Source organism: Marmota monax, unplaced genomic scaffold (genome assembly GCF_021218885.2).
Source record: "Marmota monax isolate L192 unplaced genomic scaffold, Marmota_monax_Labrador192_F-V1.1 WCK01_AAM20220418_F8-fsc00037, whole genome shotgun sequence".
Taxonomy (NCBI): domain Eukaryota; kingdom Metazoa; phylum Chordata; class Mammalia; order Rodentia; family Sciuridae; genus Marmota; species Marmota monax.
This window is the reverse complement of record NW_026693245.1, coordinates 8,256,809-8,275,432: the sequence shown is the minus strand read 5'-3', so window position 1 is coordinate 8,275,432 and position 18,624 is coordinate 8,256,809. Positions and strand designations below refer to the sequence as shown.

The 18,624-nt window shown below is 40.1% G+C and overlaps 1 protein-coding gene across 3 annotated transcripts in view; it reads left to right on the top strand.

The window, feature by feature from the left end:
- LOC124100681 (chondroitin sulfate proteoglycan 4-like) overlaps positions 1-17,937 on the top strand; it is a 68,566-nt gene extending 50,629 nt beyond the window's left edge. For 2 of the 3 annotated variants that reach the window (XM_046456264.2, XM_046456262.2), the window contains exons 8-10: positions 1,113-1,285; positions 14,134-14,320; positions 14,951-17,937. In XM_046456264.2, the coding sequence (XP_046312220.1) occupies positions 1,113-1,285; positions 14,134-14,320; positions 14,951-17,004 (2,414 nt within the window). In that variant the 3' untranslated portion in view covers positions 17,005-17,937. The remainder of the gene's footprint in view (positions 1-1,112; positions 1,286-14,133; positions 14,321-14,950) is intronic. The other variant, XM_046456266.2, reaches the window with a different exon arrangement.
- Positions 17,938-18,624: the final 687 nt, after the last annotated feature.

Genomic DNA, 18,624 nt, shown 5'->3' with positions numbered 1-18,624 from the left:
CTTCCTGCAAATGCCTAATGTGGTTTAAAAACTACATTTGGTGGCCCTTGTCTCTAAGATTATAAAGGCTAAATAAAGAAAGCCAAAAAAAAGAAAAAAGATGTCATTCAGGAAGCTTGGTTACTACTGAAAGATCGATTCAACTTCATAAATTATAAAGGGACTTCTCAGAGGGCTAATGCTAAAAAACCCTTTAGCAAGGGCTAAAACAGAAGAGATGAGGTAAGATTCTGGCCAGAAGAATGATGTAAATCTGGTTTATACCTCCTCTCCTATAAGGTTGGGATGTTCTCTAAATCATTGCAAAGTAATGGGAAATACACTCAGACTCTGCTTTTCCAAGTGTGGTCCGTGGATGTTCTAGTCTGTGAGCAAATAAGAATGAAAAGCAAAAGGAAGTGTTTAGAAATTTTTATAACAATGTGACATTTTTTATTGTATTTTATAAAATTATTGGAATGGGAGCAAAATGTTGATCCTTTACCACAGATCATTGGAAAAAACACTGTTCTAGCCTGAGTGTCCCAAGCCTCTCTGGCCAATGGTTACCAATGAGGTATAATAGCATCAAAACCCATGTGACACTAGTTCTTCCCAGTTGGCGCTCACCCAGTCCTTTGCTCCTGCGTGGACACGTCTGGTGTTTGATCCGGAGCCAACTCCTCCTTCCGGTACCAGCAGATGGAGGGCACTCCATTGAGCACCTGCAGCTCCATCAGACTGGGACCCCTCCACCCTGCAAGGGGAGGTGCTGTCTCTTATGTTCTCAGCACCACACAATCTGCTTTTCCTTCACATATGCTGAGCCAAGGGGCCATCCGTGCCCTGGCATTGATTTCTTTCTCTAGGGATCAGTTGGACACGGAGGCTGGGCTGAGGGAGGGGAGGGGAGAAGCTGATTTCTCCTGGGTCTCTAGTAGCCACTTATGCCCATGAATAGATGCCTCAAGGATCACTAGCCCCTGGCAGCTCTATTTCAAGCTGAATTCCTCAGTCCTTCTTTTATAATCATGTGCTCTTGAAAGCTATGTCAGGGGTCTGTAAAGACTACTTCATTAACCGGCAGCTTTCCTATGTTTTATACTTGCACTCACGTTTTAATCTTTATTTAGGTTCTGTAAAGCCTCTTTCACCTCATGACCTGAAAGCTGTGACCAATGATGTAGACAACGCAGGAAACAGATCTATTACTTTCACAGTTGTAAGTTCCCCTAGACTTGGGAGGTTGCTGAGAATGAACTCTGACAACAGCACAGAGAAGGTTTCCGTTTTTACCCAATATCTGGTGAGTTCTGAAGTCTGTGCTGTGAGCAGGGCTTAGCGTGGGTGCAGGGTGGGCCTCTCATTTGTCTTCATTCCACTAATCCAAGCAGACATGCCCCTCTGCCCAGGCCATTACTCATTGTAGCTGTGAAACCAGACACTTTGTAAGGAGTTCAAGAAGAGACATAATTGTCAGAAAACACTACTCACTTAAACTCTGAGTCTAATAAATAAAAAGGAATCCCTTTGGGGCAGGGGTTGTGGCTCAGTGGTAGAGAGTTCGCCTAGCATGGGTAAGGCACTGGGTTCAATCCTCAGCACCATGTAAAAATAAATAAATAAAAATAAAGGCATGTGTCCACCTACAACTAAAAAAAAAAATTTTTTTAAAGGGGATCCTTTTATCATTAAAGACTAACTTAAAAGGAAATTCAAAGTGTAGTTACTGGAGTAAATCCTATAGGATATATGTATGTGTAGATTTATAATGAATATATGATATTACATACATTACATAATTTAATGTGTACATGGGCATATAAATATGTGTGTGTTTTCTTTTTAGTCATATATGACATAGAATGTATTTTGACATATCATACATACATGGAGTGTAATTTCCCTTTCTTGTGTTTGTACACGAAATGGAGTTTCACTGGACATGTATTCATATATGAACATAGGAAAGTTATGTCTGATTCATTCCACTGTCTTTCCCCTTCCCATTCCCCCTCCCTTCCCTTCATTCCCCTTTGTCTAATCCAATGGGAGTGTTGTGTTTGTAATCTGCATCCAGAGCTATTTCGAACTTCACTGCACTTTATCACCAGTACTAGCATCCACATATCTTCTTTACCTTCTTATTAAAATGGATAAGCCTTCAAACTCTTGTTTTTTTTTTTCTTTCATATTCCAGCCAGGAACTGGATTGACCAGACATATTTTCTTTATGTTAATTCATTCTCTGAAAGTCTATGTTTCCAAAATAGAATTCTTGACTATATCCATTCCTCTTGTTTGCTCTTCAACTTTCTTTTCCCATTCTGAAATAGTGTATACATGGATCTGACAGTCGATTTGGCTATAGATTTACATGATTAAAGAATAAAAATATTCACAATCCAGTTTAGAGGAAACAGCAAGAGTAAAGTGTAGGTCTTTTGTTAACCTTTGAGCCTTTTCTCTCCAACACAATGTGGCAGGATTGAATTTGGCTTTTGCTTTGCAGTTGCCTTTGTCTGGGATGCATTTAAAGGAACAGGTCATGAGGCTAGCAAAAGCTCTGAATGTGCTGCTAAAAAGAGGAAGTATGGTTTCTCTGGTTCACAGATGCACTCTGTGAGAGGGAAAAAAAGGATTAGGATGAAAATTATACTGTGTAGGGGACCTGAATGTGCCCAGAGGCATCAAAACATGCCCCATGCCCGAGGTCAGTTTGCATTTTGAATACTAATAAGAATTATATCAATTATGTAGAGATGCCTTGGCTCTGGTCCTGATTTCTTTTTTTTTTTTTAATTTTGATTATGATCATTGCAAGCGTTATTTTCAATGACTTCTGATTGCAAAAATATACTATTTTTGATTTAATATATGGTATTTTAGTCAAAATAGGCTTTAGTAGTTATAGTAGCCAGAATCCACTAGATTTTGCTATAATACCGAACAACTTCCAAATCTTATTGACTTACAATAATACAAATATATTTCCTACTTGTATTATGGTTGGTTGTGGGTCTGCTGTACTGTCTTTTTTTGTTCCAGGACCTGAGTTAAAGGAACAGCCTGTCTCTTGAACATTACTGTACTTGTGGCAGAGAGAAAAAACGTAATGGTGGAACCATGTGATGATTTACAGCTTGTGACCGAAAGTGTCAGCTGTTCTCACGTTTCATTGGCTAAAGAAAGCCACATGAGCTAACCTGATGTCAACGGGATGTAGAAATTTAATCTTATAGGGAAGGGGCACTGAATGACTGGGATAGTAAGACAATCTCCCTCAGTAGACTAGCCTGGTAATCCGAAACTGTTTATAATAATGGAAGTCAGAGTACATTTTCCTGTGAAAATAAACCACCTTTAACAGTACAACATATTGGTACACAGGAAATTAATACCTCAAGCTAGATATAAGGCCTCAGGATAAGCAAACTTTTGATTGATTAAAATGTCATTACATGACGGTCTCATATTTTTCCCCTTGTAATTTCTTCTCCTTTACGAACAAAGAGGCAAGTAACCAGAAAAACACAGCAAGGACAGGTGTTGGACAGAACTGTTGAAGTGTCCGTCCTGCTGGGGCTCCTGAAATGAAGGGCCCTTTGTCCCTGTGGAGACAGGAGCAGGCTCCAGCTCAAAGCACAACTTGACCACCCTGCAAGTCAGGAGTGGTGAGAGAGGAGTTCCACCTTCCTTCCCTAATAAACCGGCTTCTGACTGCACAGCCCTTTCCTCTTCTGAGCAGACACAGCTACACAGTGCCTGGTCCAGTGTTTTGACTCAGAAGACAAAGGAGAGATTGTTGTGTTGTATGCAGGGTTGGGTACAAAGACTGTGTATCAGGCTTTTTACACAAGGCACACTCTGGATATGACAATTCCTTTTTCCCTAAAACAATATATCATATATATTTGCAGCCTATAGAAATACAGCACAGCAGCTCATGCTTTCTGCATTTTGGGCAAGTGGTATGTAGAGAGAGCTTCTAATTTCAAAATCTGTCACCTATTAGATGTTTACTGCTGACAACTAGTGACTGAGCACTATGAGTGACTGACCTTTAACGTCAAATTACATCTCTTTTAAACCTCAGTTTTCTCATCTGTAAAATGGGAAATATAATAGTAATGATCATTGAAACCATTTTGATCATTCACTATGCACTAAGAAATGTTCTAAGCTTTCTAATGTATTGCTTCCCCATTTAGAGACTCAGATTGTAAACCACTAGAAGTTTACACAACTTGCCCACAGGTCACAGTTTTTAAGCAGCAGAGACAGGATTTGAACTCAGGGACTCAACTCTTAAGTCAAGCTCCTGTCAACAAAGCCCTGCTTTCCTCCTGGTGTTTAAATGTGGAATAAGACAGGTAATAGATGTGTTAGGGTCTTTAAATGGAGAGCACCTCTCCCATGATTAGGAGAGATACTAGATGGAAATAGAAATTTTATTACTTATAGGTCCTGGGGAGTATATGGCACACCCAGAAGCTATAGATGCAAAAAGCTCACGAAGAAGGAAAAGGACCCCAATGCTTCTGCTATGTTCAGAGTCTTCCAAACAGGTTTCCTAAGGGAATTTTAATTGGTTTAAAGCAGGCAGATGTAAATTCCAAGAGGTCACAGAGTGACTGAAAAGTGGTTACCGTGGCATATTTTCTCAGTCTATGTGGGGCATAAGGTCCAGTGGGGTAGTCATGCAGGCTGCATTAAAGGAACAGCCTGTCTCTTGGTTACCAGCGAGCAGCTGTATAAGGTGGATAGCTAGATTGACCACATGGATCAGCTGGGGCAGCGGGTAAAACTAGAGACTCTGTCTATGGTGTCTCAGCCCGGCTTCTGGTATGAGAAAGTCCAACTGATAATAAAAATGAATGGTAATAGAAAATTATGAGAATTGCAAACACTAATTAAATGGTAGCTAAGGCTGATGTTATTATCTTTTGTTCTTGGAAATATGAAAAGTCCCTTTTTTCTCCTAGTAGCTAAAAGCCTAATTTCCCAAGGGAAGGCAATTTTCTGGGACGCTGGATTGGCCAGTGTGTTTACTTTAATGTGCTACAGTAATTTAGTGAATGGAAATGAGGTTGTCAGAGGAGAATGACATTTGCTTCACCTTATAACCCATTTATTGTTTCCTTTTGGGGAGAGTACCTGGTTGTTCTTGAATTCATGTCCCCAAGGGATGATGAGAGGAGAGGGCTCAGAAATACCTAAGAGGCCCCGTGCAGGGATTGTATACTCTATCTTTGCATGGTGCACAGGCTGGAGGAGGAATAAGGCCTGGGGCTGGGAGAGCACCACAGTGGTGGTCAGAGAAAAAAAGACATGGTGGAAGGACTCTTCATAGGAGCAACCAAGAGCTGCTGCTGCCAAGGTGGGTCATTTTAACAGGATGTGTTTTGTTAACTTTCCTCTGCATGTCACTGGAAAACCCTGACTCTTTTCCCACTTCAGCCATCCTAAAAAAATAGGTAATGTAGGTAGGGGAGAGAATATGCAGAGAGAATTCTGGAGGGATAGAAAACAAAATGTAAACTCTGACTCCTTCAGGGTAGTGGCTCATTTTGATGTTTCAGTATGTGCATTGTTTTCTGAATATAAAAATATAATACATGCTTATTATTAAAAATAAAATGAGAAAGTATTAAAATATTAAATTCCTGAGTAAAAGCAGATCATCACCTGAAAATATAGCACAACGAGTGCTGATCTGAAGGCATTCCAGTTCTGGTTGGCTTGTGTGGTCAAAAATGGACATTTTTATTTGTGACTTGGGAAGAGGAAGAAATTTCTTGTCTTCCTGGTGTTGCCCTTTCCAGATCCTGTCTCCGTTTTCACAGGCATATGGAATGTGTTATCTTTTCCTAAAGTCTGCAGTTTTGTGTCTTCTGTCAATATGACCCAGATTAGCTCCCAACCATTTTATGATGACTCAGATTTATTACCCAGACAATTTTGGGAAATAAAAGAAGGGATGTAGGCTGGGCACTGTCGTGCACACATATAATCCCAGTGGCTCTGGAGCATGAGGCAGAAGGATCATGAGTTCAAAGCCAGCCTCAGCAAAAGTGAGGCACTAAGAAACTCAGTGAGACTCTGTCTCTAAATAAAATACAAAATAGTTCTGGGGATGTGGCTCAGTGGGCAAGTGCCCCTATGTTCAATCCCTGGTACTCACCCCGCCCCCTCAAAAAAAAAAAGAATTGATGGAGACAGGTTATGGAGGTAGTGAAGAGGATCAAATGCTTTTTTCTTGAGTTGGCCCAGGATGTATGAGGCCCTACGTTCCATCCCCAGCCCTGGAGGTGGTAGGGGTACTTTTCTCCAAAATATTCAATGAAGATACTTATTAACACACATTAATGTACTATGCACTTTCATAACTTCTTCAGTCTTTTTGGCAAAAAAAAAAGGGAGTGCTTGGGAACCAGTTAAATATATGATAAGTTCAGCTCTGAAAGTGTTAAGTTATCAAATGGATTTGATTTAGGTTTGGCTTCCTAGGCCAGTTTTTCTAATCACAAGAGACAATTGCACGAGTGTTTTAGGCGACTGATGGTTGCATGCTCTTTCACACCTGTCCCTGAAATTGTTCCCATTTCTCCATGTGTCCCCTCCAGTAGGACTACTCTATCATAAAACACACCCTCTTTCTTGCTTATGATGGATAATTGAAAATGAACATTTTAATCAGTGACTTTGGATAGAAATAACTTATGAAAGAAATTTTGGCTCTAGTGTGCTTAATATCATACTTTGGCAAAACAATCAGGAGGAAAAATTTTGTTATGTTATTGCTCAAAAATATTTTCTTATTCCAGAATAAATTCACCATTTTTTAAAAACCATACCGTGTCAGCCTACCAAGATATATAAGTAACCTTCCTGCTATTTGCCATATTATATCTGTCTAGATGGAAAAAAGATAAACCACAGAAACTTTTGCTGAAAATCTGCTCCTGAAGGATTAAACATGAGCATTCCAAGAGAGTAAATCATCAGATTTTAAAATTAAATGACAGCTTTAAAAAAAAACAGATTTAGAGAAATGATTGTTCCTTTTAAAGGGTATATGGACAAAATAAGAATCTAATTTTATAAAGCACTGAGCTCTTCCAAGTAGAGCTGTAAGCTAATTGAGTGATTTTCATTCCAGTGCTTGTTGAGATAATTTAGAGTCATTAAAAAGCAAAGTGTTCCGGGGTTGACGTTTATGATGCCTGGCCTCTTTCCACAAAGCCAGTAATTGCATTTTGGTTATTGTGCTGTTGTGGATGGGAGCTCATCCATCTTAGTCTCTGCCTACTGCTGCCACACAGATACAGGTTCCCAGAACCACATTTAGAAAATTATACAATCATTTCTGGGTTATGAATATGTCTAAATTACTTCTCCCAGAACCTGGGTTTATTGCTCCAGACAACACTTAAAATTTTTAAGAAATGGTGAACACCTTCCCCATGGGATAGAAATTAATTTATTACTACTTAATGGTGAATGCAATCAACTTAATGGCTCATTAAGATTTGGTCCCTGAATTTGCTTATCGGGGAGGGATCAGTGTCTCCTGTTATTAATTAATCTACCTCACCCCTACCTCTGCTTAATTGGGACCCCTAGCTCAATGGCGCTAGACTCAGTAGTCATTGTGGACATTTTCTGCCAGTTCTTTTGTTGTAGTTGTTGTTTCAGCAATCTTGTTTTTGCCATTACAAGTCACTGAATTACACAGAGAGTGTTTTTCCATGTGTAATAATTATTGTGCTGTTACCTAGTCACCTGCTCATTGTTCGAACTGGAAATAACTGCTGGGTCTTGGCCCAAAGACTTTGAATAACCAGAGATGATTCTGTCTGTGAGAATTGTTGGCTCTTTCTTTGAGAAGACAGAATCATTTAGGAACTCAGGTTTCCTGAAATGGCTTCTACCCATTCCCAGTGGTATAATCACTCCTGGGTCTTAACCCAGCCTGAGTTATTTAACCTGATACCTGGGAACTCTCTAACCCTTGGCACCCTGAGCTGTCCTGGACTTCTGATCTCTTCTGGAAACTTTGTGACCAGGCTGTTTTCTGCAGCCACAAGGGGCCAGTCCTGGTGGGAAAGAGAAAGAGCACACAGAGGGGAGTCATCCTCTGAGCTCACCTTTCAGGAGCACAGGATCTTGGTGCCTTCAGGAGGATAGCTTTTAGGGGTTTTTTGTTAATCCTCACAGAACCTTAGAGGCGTTATCTTCTTGAATTGTTTGGCTTTCTGTAGTTTCTTTTCCCTATGAACACCTGCCCAAGGGACTGGGGTTGTGGCTCAGCGGTTAGAGCACTCACCTAGTACAAACAGGGCGCTGGGTTTGATCCTCAGCACCACATAAAAATAAAATAAAAGTATTCTGTCCAACTACAACATTAAAAAAATAAAAGAAAGAAAACCTGCCCAAGATAGAAATTTGGGGATCAGTCCTCTTTCCTTTGCTCCTTCTGGCCAGACACTATCCTACCCAGAGACACGGACTTTGGGTAAAGCCGTTGTGTTGTGGAACCAAGTGGGTGGATTCTGTCTCTATCGCTCCCTCCCCATCCCTAGACTGACCCTGAGATAATTTGGTTACTCTGTTTGCCAATTGGAATTTCAAAGCTATGTTTGACATTTAAGCCCCACTATGGGAAGGATCAGTATAAAAGACCTGTGCTCTGGGTTTCTTATCAGGATCCTGAGGAGCTATATTTAGAAAGACCCTCAGAGTGAAGATATTCTCTTGAGTATTCCAGCCCTGTCTTTTGGCCATGTTTGACTATTCCATTCTTCTACACTCAGTCCTGTCCACGGACCTATAAAATGTCTTTAGGAAAAAAGAAAAACATTGTCAAGCCGGGTGCTAGAAGCCCAGCACCGCAGGAAGCTGAGGCAGAAGGATCACAAGTTTGAGGCTGCTCCCACAACTTAGTGAGAACTTGTCTAAAAATAAAAGTTAGAAGGGGCTGGGGATATAGCTCAGGGGTAGAGCATCTCTGGGTTCAATCCTCAGTATCACCCAAAAGAAAAGAAATTGTCAGATTCCATGACACGGTGACTCCATTACACATGGTGTATCTGAGCTTCTGTTGCTCACTGGATTCATCCAAGGACAATCACATGACCTTAGCTCTCTGGATTCAGGTTTAAAAAACTTAGCCTCATGCACACAGGTATCTGCTAGGTACCTAGAAGGCCTTGAAACAGGAATGATCCCCAGTGAAAAAATCCTTTTCCTTCCATCCCACCCTTTTCCTCCTTGTGTCTTATGATTTAAAAAATGGCCCTCTTGTAGAAGAACTGGAATGCTACCTTTCTTTAATTTTGCCACTTATAACAAATAAAGTCTATAGAATGAACTATTTCTTTGAATCTTTACAAGTCTGGACAACCTCTGGCTGATACTGACTGTTCTGGCCAGGCCAGACCACAAAGTAGTATTTGTCTGCCTTCGTCATCCTTACCCACTAACTTCCCCAATTACTCGTCTCCTTGAAGTTGGAGAGCTTATCTTGGGAAGTTCTTTTTTGCCTAAAAGCTCACTGACTGTGAATGCAACTCTTAGTGGGAAAAGCATGAACTCTGGAGTTACATAGGACTAGGTTCAAAACTAGGCTGTCCCATTTATTGTTTATTTACATTTTCTGAGTCATGTTTTTTTTCCAATCTGTGAAGTGGGCTCTAACAAATAAAATTTAGAAAGGGGCTGGGGATATAGCTCAGTGGTAGAGTATCTCTGGGCTCAATCCCTAGTGTCACCCAAAAGAAAAGAAATAAAATGAGTTACGTTAAGTGCCTTGTAGAATGCCTGGACTTTGTATTTAGGGTTCAATAAAACTTAGGTATTTTCATGTGTTTTTGTTAATTTTTCCATGTGTAAGAAATATCCTGGATTGCCTTATTTCCACTGCTTAATGATTATAAATATATATACTTTCTAATTAAATTTCGTAAAATGTTGTAAAAAGCAGTTTATTTTTTTCATTAAACAAATATTTATTGAAATGCCCAGTAGTAGAATGGTAAACAAATACTTAATTACAAAGGAGCTAGAACTAAGCTTCCAGAATTTGTGCCAACAACTTCAGCCTACAAATTCTACAAATTCTCATTTTTATGAGAAAAAATATTTATTTTATTAGACATGTTTTAGGACTTTCAGATTGCCTAATATCTTTGTGCAGGGATTCACTACAAAAAATGAGTATAGCCTTCCATCTTAACTAGAATCTCCGCATGTTCCAGTGAGCAACTCACTGGTCAGTGAGGACTCAAGACACTTTTTAGAAAGACCTAGAAGGCCCAAGGCCTGCCATTTTGAGCACTGATATTGTTATAAGCCAATTAGATTAAATGCACATCTAAAAGACATTATTCTGTATTTTAATGCACAGATGGAGGTCCAGAGAGGTTAAATGAGTGGCATGCAGACCACAGAGCTGAAAATTGCCTGCGTTTATATTTGAATTTAACTCTCATTGATCCAAGGCTCAAAATCTACTACACTCTTCTGCTTTCATTTTCATATTAAGTGTCCTTTTCTTCCTTAGAGGAATAAGAGCAGTAATTCAAGCAGTTGGAGCCAAAGAGTTCCTCTCAGTAAAGTACTATATAAGAAAGCTCTCATGAGTGCCTGGAGATGTGGGAGATGTGGCTCTGTCCCCAGCTGTGCTACCAACCAGCCCTGCAATGGGGCGAGGGCAAGGGTCCATCCATTCCCAACTTCTCTAAACTTTCAGCAGCCTCTCAGCTGTAAACTTTAATGCATCACAGAAAGGTCAGTAGGGCCCTGTCCTTAGAGTCAAATCCCTTTTTAGTATCTGACAAAAGTTCTTTGTGGTTCCTTAGAAATCAACAATCTGAGATACAGAAGGTTTACATCTCTGCCATCCATGGATCTTGTAATATTGTCCCTTCAAATAAAAGCATTACTCTGAGAAGTTCTAAGATTTGGAACCACATCTACCCATTCCTGGGTGACACAGGATGACAGCCTTGTTAGCCCAAGTTTGAGGCTGTGGGAGTGGGAGGTAGTTTTGGGAGGAAGGGGATAGACTAACTCAGGATAGGGAACAAAACAAAACAAAACACTTATTGATTTTAGAGTCCCCAAGGCATTGTGGGTTGGTCCCTGTCCCTTGCATATGTGGGTCATCAGAGAATAGGAATCCCTATTGGTACTTTCTTGAAGCTGATATAGTAAAACACTACAGGAGTTCCTTTAGAAATTATTTCTTTAACTTTGTATTGTGTAGTAAGTTATAGGACAATTGCAAAAAGGTACAAAGAAGTCTCATACAGTTTGTCCATATTTCCTATAAGTTAGCTTTAAACCACAATTAATTTTTTATTTTTTTCTCTCTCTCCCCACATCCATTTCTCTCTCTCTCTCTCTCTCTCTCTCTCTCTCTCTCCTGGAATTTTGAGAGCCTGTAGCTGATATGCCTCTTTACTTCTAAATACCTCAATGTACAATTTCTAAAAACAAGGTTTTCTCTTGTATAACCACAGTATAATTTTCACAATTGTGAAATTAACATTGCTATAATACTATTATATAATTTATAGATCTTATTCAAATTTCCCAAATTGTTTTAGTAAGTGTCCTTTATAGCAAAAGAGAAATTACACACAGCATGAAATATAGCATTTTTGTCAAGTTTCTTTAGTCTCCTTTAATAAGTAGAAACACTTCTCAGTTCTATTATATTGTCTTTTATGATCTTGCCTTTTTAAAAATTTTTTGAAGACTACAGGCCAGTTCTCTGTAGAATGCCCTTGAGTTTGATCTTATCTGATATTTTATCTGATGTTTCCTTGTGATCACATTCATCATGTGCATTCTGGGCAGGAATGCCATGGGAGCTGGTTGGTTCTTCTCAGAGTTTCCTATCAGCAAGCTTTGATGTTGGCTCTGTCAGGGAGTGAAGACATCTATTCATTGCTTGGTGGAGCACTGCCTTTTGGGTTTCTCCATTGAGCAAGTGCTTTTCTCCCTATTGTGATAAATCAGTGTCTTGAGGAGACACTTTGTAACCATTTAAAAATCCTCTTTCTCATCATGCTTTAGCCTATTTTAGCAATCATTTTAGGATCTTGCCTAAAACATTATGGCTGTTATAGTTGTCAAATGGTGATTTTTCTCATATTGTTTTCCTACTATGTTTCTTAGTTGGAATTCTAAATTGGTTTTAATGTTATTCCAGAAAGACCCTTCTTAAAAGAGGAAAATATCTGGGCTAATGTAAATTCAAAGGATAAAACCTCCCCTCCCCTTCTTAATCCCAGAGCTCAGGTATTCAGCTAAGTGGCTTATCCATCCGGTTTTAATACAGTGGAAATATGTAGAGCTGTTGGAAGCTGTTCCTAAGGCCATTTTTCCATTTGAGGTGACCAAATCCCCAACCTTTTCTGAGATCCTTCTCTCCTCAGGTTCACTCCATACTTTTTGTCTCATCAAGTCCTGGCCTCCTTCTCCCTTTCTGGGCCCTTTCCTGATGACACACACACACACACATACCCACCTGCAAACCTGCATGCTCACATACATAGCCCTTAGAATCTGGCTCCTGAAGCTGGAGAGGCTAAAACCCTCTTCTCAACATTAAAGACTCTATTTCCCTGCAGTCCTCCTTCAGGGTGTGACTGGCAAGTGGGAATCCCACAGTCACTCTTATTCCCCTTCACTTCAGCACTTTCTATCCAGTCTTAAAAATCCAGATGCTCAAGATCCCTCTGATTCAATTCTCTCACTCTCCAGTGCAAAATGAGTCAACTGGTTTTTGACATTTCATTTCTCACTCTTGAAATGCTTCTTCAAAAATAGAATTTCGATGAGACTTCTCCTCCACTAGACTCTTGAAATATAAACCATGTCTAGGACTCTTCTCCAGTTATTTTCCTTGGTACATTTTATTATTTCAATAATTATATATATATATATATATATATATATATATATATATATACACACACACACATACATATGTGTGTGTGTGTGAGTGTGTGAGTGTGTGTGTGTGTGTGTGTGTGTTTAGGAAAGCTAATTGTTACTTACATCTAAGTACTAATGGACAAGAGTGACCAGTTTCCAAGAAAATCTTTCCTCCTGGTTAAAATACTAGTTTACTTACAGTTATAAGAAATTGGATTTCTTGGGCTGGGATTGTAGCTCAGTGGTAGAGTGCTTGCCTAGCATGTGTGAGGCACTGGGTTCAATCCTCAGCACCTTATAAAAATAAATAAATAAGAGTATTGTGTCAATCTACAACTAAAAATATTTTTAAAAATAAAGAAATTGGATTATTCTTAGCCTTATGAAGCAGAACAGGAACCTTTTCGGAACATCCTCAGGTCCAAAATCCATGGCACAATCTCCTATTTCTGGGAGGAGGAATAGGTTTATGACCAATCTTTTGTCACAAATATGAAGCTGGGAATAGAAATGGTAGGACTCATTTTCCAGAAACTGCTGTGGAGCTGAATTGCTATTAGTACCAGAAATGACCATCTTTGAAGAGGATAATAGAGTTTCCAATTTCCAATCCAAATTGGATTACTTTTAATCAGAGTAATTCAATTTCTCATAAGCAATCTGTTCCTTTCTGAGGAAATGTGGAGAGATGGTGATTTCTCATCCTCATTTAAAATCCCCCAATGACACCATCCTTGCCTCATCCTTGAATAGTGTAAGGAACAAGAATCTCCTCACCAACAGTTTTGGGGCACTCTGGGACAAGGAGCTTACCTTCCATAGACACTCACTTCCTAGAACTCTGCTTCTGTATATATATCCACTAAACTAGCACTGAGCCAGAGCAATACATATTCAGAAAGCCAGACTTCTCTACTTCAAATATTGACTGATGCAGTAGACTCAATAGTTCTGTACATTATATGATAGTTTATCCTGGGCAGTTTTGACCTGGGCACTAATGAGACCCACTTAAGTTTAGAATCCCCTTGATTTGGAAAACAAGTTACCACCTTTTCTATGTCCCTGCTTTACATGGATACGTGCAATTACTTGAGCCTGAATAGAGTAAGCCATGAGAAGATATTATGTCCTCCAGGTAGGTTACATATTAATCCTTGCATCATCCTGGAAGCTAGGGGATAATTTTTCTTACTGTTTGTCTAGGTCAGTGAAGGGCTGATATTATACCAGCATGTGGATCGTGTGAACACAGGCTGGACTGCAGAAGACTCTTTCACATTCATAGCATCCTCCCCACCAGCAGCAGCTCTAGGCCCCAGGGAGTTCCGCATTAGCATTTCATATGAAATTCATGAGCCTGGTCGGCAGAGTTGCCTGCTCGCAAACACAGGTAATGCTACAGGATATGGTCAGTACCTTACCTATATGAAAATAGGAACAATTTGGAAAGAAATCTTTCACTTTTGTCAATGCTATGATGCCAACCTTTGAAATAAAACTAATACAGTTATAACAATCTGTTATTTTGTTATATGTCCTCTTTCTCTGAGCCTCTTCTATTTCCTCTCATAACTTTAATGGCTGTATTGGGGAAAGGATGGCAACTTGGCTTTAAAGAATTTTATTTATACCTCTGAAAGGGGACTTCACAATGCCCGTGACTGAAGACTGTTGATAGGAAATGAAAATGACAATTTAAGTAAATTTTTGAAAGGAAAGAGGTATTGAAAGCTGCATTTATTTCCATAGCAAGAGAAAGTCCAGTAGTAGATAAGTTAGGAAATTACCATTTAGTAAGTGAATCTAAAGTTTTAGGGCTTACTTGCCTGAAATGTTTTCCTAATTGTGTACCTGTGGGTTTGTATTTAAAATTCATTTTTTTTCACATGCTTTGGGTAGAAATGTTAATTTAGGTACAGAAACAACAAAGTGTTTAGAATAATCTAGTAGGAGAAAGTGATTTACAGCCATCATCTGAATGTTCTAATGAGATATCACTTTGTTCTTTATGTTTTAACAGGAGCTGCTGTAAAAGAGGGAGACAAAGTTCTAATTGACCAGTCTAAGTTAGATGCTTCCAACCTCTTATTTAAACTACCTGAATCTCAGCGTTCTTCCTATGAAATTTGGTTCCAGATTATATCTCTTCCTTATCATGGAACCATTATGGTTGGAGAAAGAAACCTTACCAAAGGAAAACCTAATTTCTCCCAGTCTCTAATTAATAAACTTAGAATCACATACCTTCACGATGACTCTGAAACACTGGCTGATAGTTTCACCTTTGCTGTTTGGTCAAATGAAAAGCATAAGTCTGTCACCAAGCCGGAGGCTGACTTTATTGAGGAGATGTTTAACATCACCATCACTCCTGTGAATGACCAGGCACCTGAATTAAAGACAAAAGGACTTCGGTTGAAAGTTCTGCAAGGCAGTAGGTTGGTTGTGGGACCTGAAGTCCTAAAAGTGGAAGATCTAGACAGCCCTCCAGATGAGATCAGATATACGATCATCCGTAACCCCAATAATGGCTTTTTGGCAATGACTTACCCTCCAGACACACCTGTTCATCAATTCACCCAAGCTGACATCGATAACTCTCAGGTGTGGTTTACACAAGATGGAAGCCTATCCTCTGGAGTGTTTTACTTCAGTGTGACTGATGGTGAACACCGCCCTCTCTACAAACTCTTCCACCTGGACGTCATTCCCATTTCCATCACCCTCATGAACCTCACAGACCTTCTTGTCCCACAAGGCCAGACAACTGTCCCCATCACCAATGCTCACCTGTCAGCAGTGACAAATGGAAGGAGTCCCCAGATCATTTACCGAATAACATGGCCTCTCCAACATGGGCACCTGCTGATTGGAAACCAGGTGGTCACCGGCTTTGGACAGGAGGATTTGGATTCAGGAAGACTCTCCTACCACATGACAAACCTCACGGCCTCAGAGGACCAGTTACGGTTTTCACTGTTTACATCAGAATGCAACCTGACAGGACAAACCCTGGGTATCAGAGTGCAGCCGTTATTGAGGGTTACATCAAATCTGAAAATTGCCAACAGGGTGACTCATCAGCTGAGAAGAAAGGACCTTGATGCTACTGAGCTTGCTAACATGACTAACAGTGATCCCAAATTTGAAGTGACAGAACCCCCTGTCCACGCAAGACTTATACGAAGAGTGATTCACAGCACCATAATGGAAGATGCAACTCTATTCACTCAGAGGGACATTGACCAAGGGCTATTGATGCTCAATCCACATGCCAATCTATCAGGCACTGATATACTGAATGATTCCTTCACTTTCTTACTCAGGGCAGATCATGTGCAGCCAGCAATCGGTCACCTCCCCTTCACCATCAAGCCACTTGACCCCTGGCTTTTGCAGACTCTTACATCAGATGTTCCTTTACTAGTCACTGGTGATAACCTCGTGACCTCAGTTCTCTTGCAGAAAAAGCCTGTGGTTTCTTCAGGACCCGTGGCACTGACACAGATGGAAACTCTGGGGAAGCTGACCCAGACTAGATGGAACAGAGCAGATCCCTGGGGACCCTTCAGTGGTGAAGAGCCAAGTTTGGATGACAAGGTCTCTCCTACCACTAGCATTTGGCCACTAGCTGCTACCAAAGCCAGCTCTGGGGCACCCACTCAGCTCAGAGAAAGCAGTTACCCGCTGATCGTCATTATACCCTTGGCTGCAGTATTCCTTCTGCTAATGGTGACTGTGGTGGCCTTGTGTGTCTGGCTGCTGGGCCAGAGGAAAGAAAAGGCAAAACCTCTTATGGAGCCCCAGGCCAACCTAGAACCCACAACCCCAAGTTGTAGGCCAGAAAGGAGTATAACAGTTCCTACCGTCACAGTGACACCCCTCATGAAAAGCTCCAGCAGTCCCCCAGCCAGTCTTTTCAGGGCTCCTCCATGTGAACAGATGGCCTCTCCAGTGGCTGAACCAACAGAAAGATGTGCTCCTTGGGAGACGTGGATGAACCTGGATCCCGACATGATCAAGCTCTGCCGACAAACCAACCCAACGCTGAAGCACAACCAGTATTGGGTCTAGATTGGGGGCTGTGTTTCTTATTGACCACCTACATGTAACAGGTACTAGGATAGGCACAAAAGAAAGAAAGAAAGAAAGAGGAAGGGAGGGAGGAAGGAAGGAAGGAAGAAGGAAGAAAACCAACCTGACCTTGCTAGCCACTCACTGTCATGACCTTATGGTTAGTGGGTGTTTATTGGAACTTCTGAACAGCACTCATAGGCTTTCCACGGCAGGTTTTGTATGTCCTCTGCTGGACATGATTCACCCAGTATTCATAAGCTTTTGTCAATATTTAAACCCTTTATCAAGGTGCGACTGAATGTATTGGCCCCACTGAAAAGCAGCAGTCTTAATGGGACATGGAGTTAAAGCTTTGAATATTTTTCATTGAGGATTCGCTCTGAGTGAGTCAGCAGGAAGTGCAAGAACCATCTCAGCAGTAGGAGAGGCAATTTATCACCCCAGTGAGTCTGTTTATGTGGTGTTTTTCTGCAGTGCCTTCTCCATGGGGTCCCTAGGTTTGTTTTCCTATTGCAGAAAATGCGGTAATGATCCAGATAGTGGATCCTCCTTTGAAGATATTCACTGCATGCTTTATATTTCACCAAAGATTTTATCTTTTCTGACTTGTGAAATCAAGCCTAACAGTAGTAGAAATACTATTGGAAGCTCTAAGAGAAAAAAGTTTGTTAAGTGCTTTTGTGGACCTTCAATTTGGCTTTACTTTTTAATGAATGGAAATAATGACAAATTTGTATTAGAATTCTCTAATCTCACTGACCAAATATTAGTTTCTGTAATTGTAAAATGAAGATATTAGTACTTGTATGAGTACTTGCTTTGGATTTCCAATCACAAGACCTTCAGTATAAGTGGTTTATGTTGGGGATTGGCAAATTTTTTTTTCTGTAAAGAGTAACTTAATAAACATTTTGGTTTTGTGAGCCCCAATCAGTCTCTGTTTTTCATTCACCTTTTTTTTTAATCAGCCTTTGAAAAATGTAAAAATAATCCTTAGTTCTTGAATTTTCCCTGTAGACCATAATATGCCAATATCTCAATTAGCGTTCTGGAGGTGTGTGGTCCAAGGCTGGCTCAGCAATTCAAGGGTGTTATCAAGGACCGAAGCTCTTTTGTTCCCTCTGCCCTACCTTCCTCGAATCTTCCTTCCTTAGCATCTCACTTTTTTGTCCAATTGTTTGTGCTTGTCAGATGGCTGCCAAAACTCCAGCAATACAGTCACATTCAAGACAAATCACAGTGGATGAGAGAAAGGACAAAATGACTGTTTTCTTAGAGACTCTTGTTTTTCTTTAAATTTATTTATTTATTCTAATTTGTTATACATGACAGCAGAATGCATTTCAATTCATAGTACACATATAGAGCACAATTTTTCATGACTCTGATTGTACACAGAGTCACACCATTCGTGTCTTCATACATGTACTTGGGATAATAATGTCCATCTCATTTCACCATCTTTTAGAGAGACTCCTATTTTACTTGTATTATTATTTTAATCTTATAAGGAGAATTCCTCCCTAATCATTTATTATTCTTTTTGTGGCTCATTGCCTAGAATTCAGCAACATGATTTCCAACTCTCCACCAATCGTCCAAATACCAGCAAAAGGA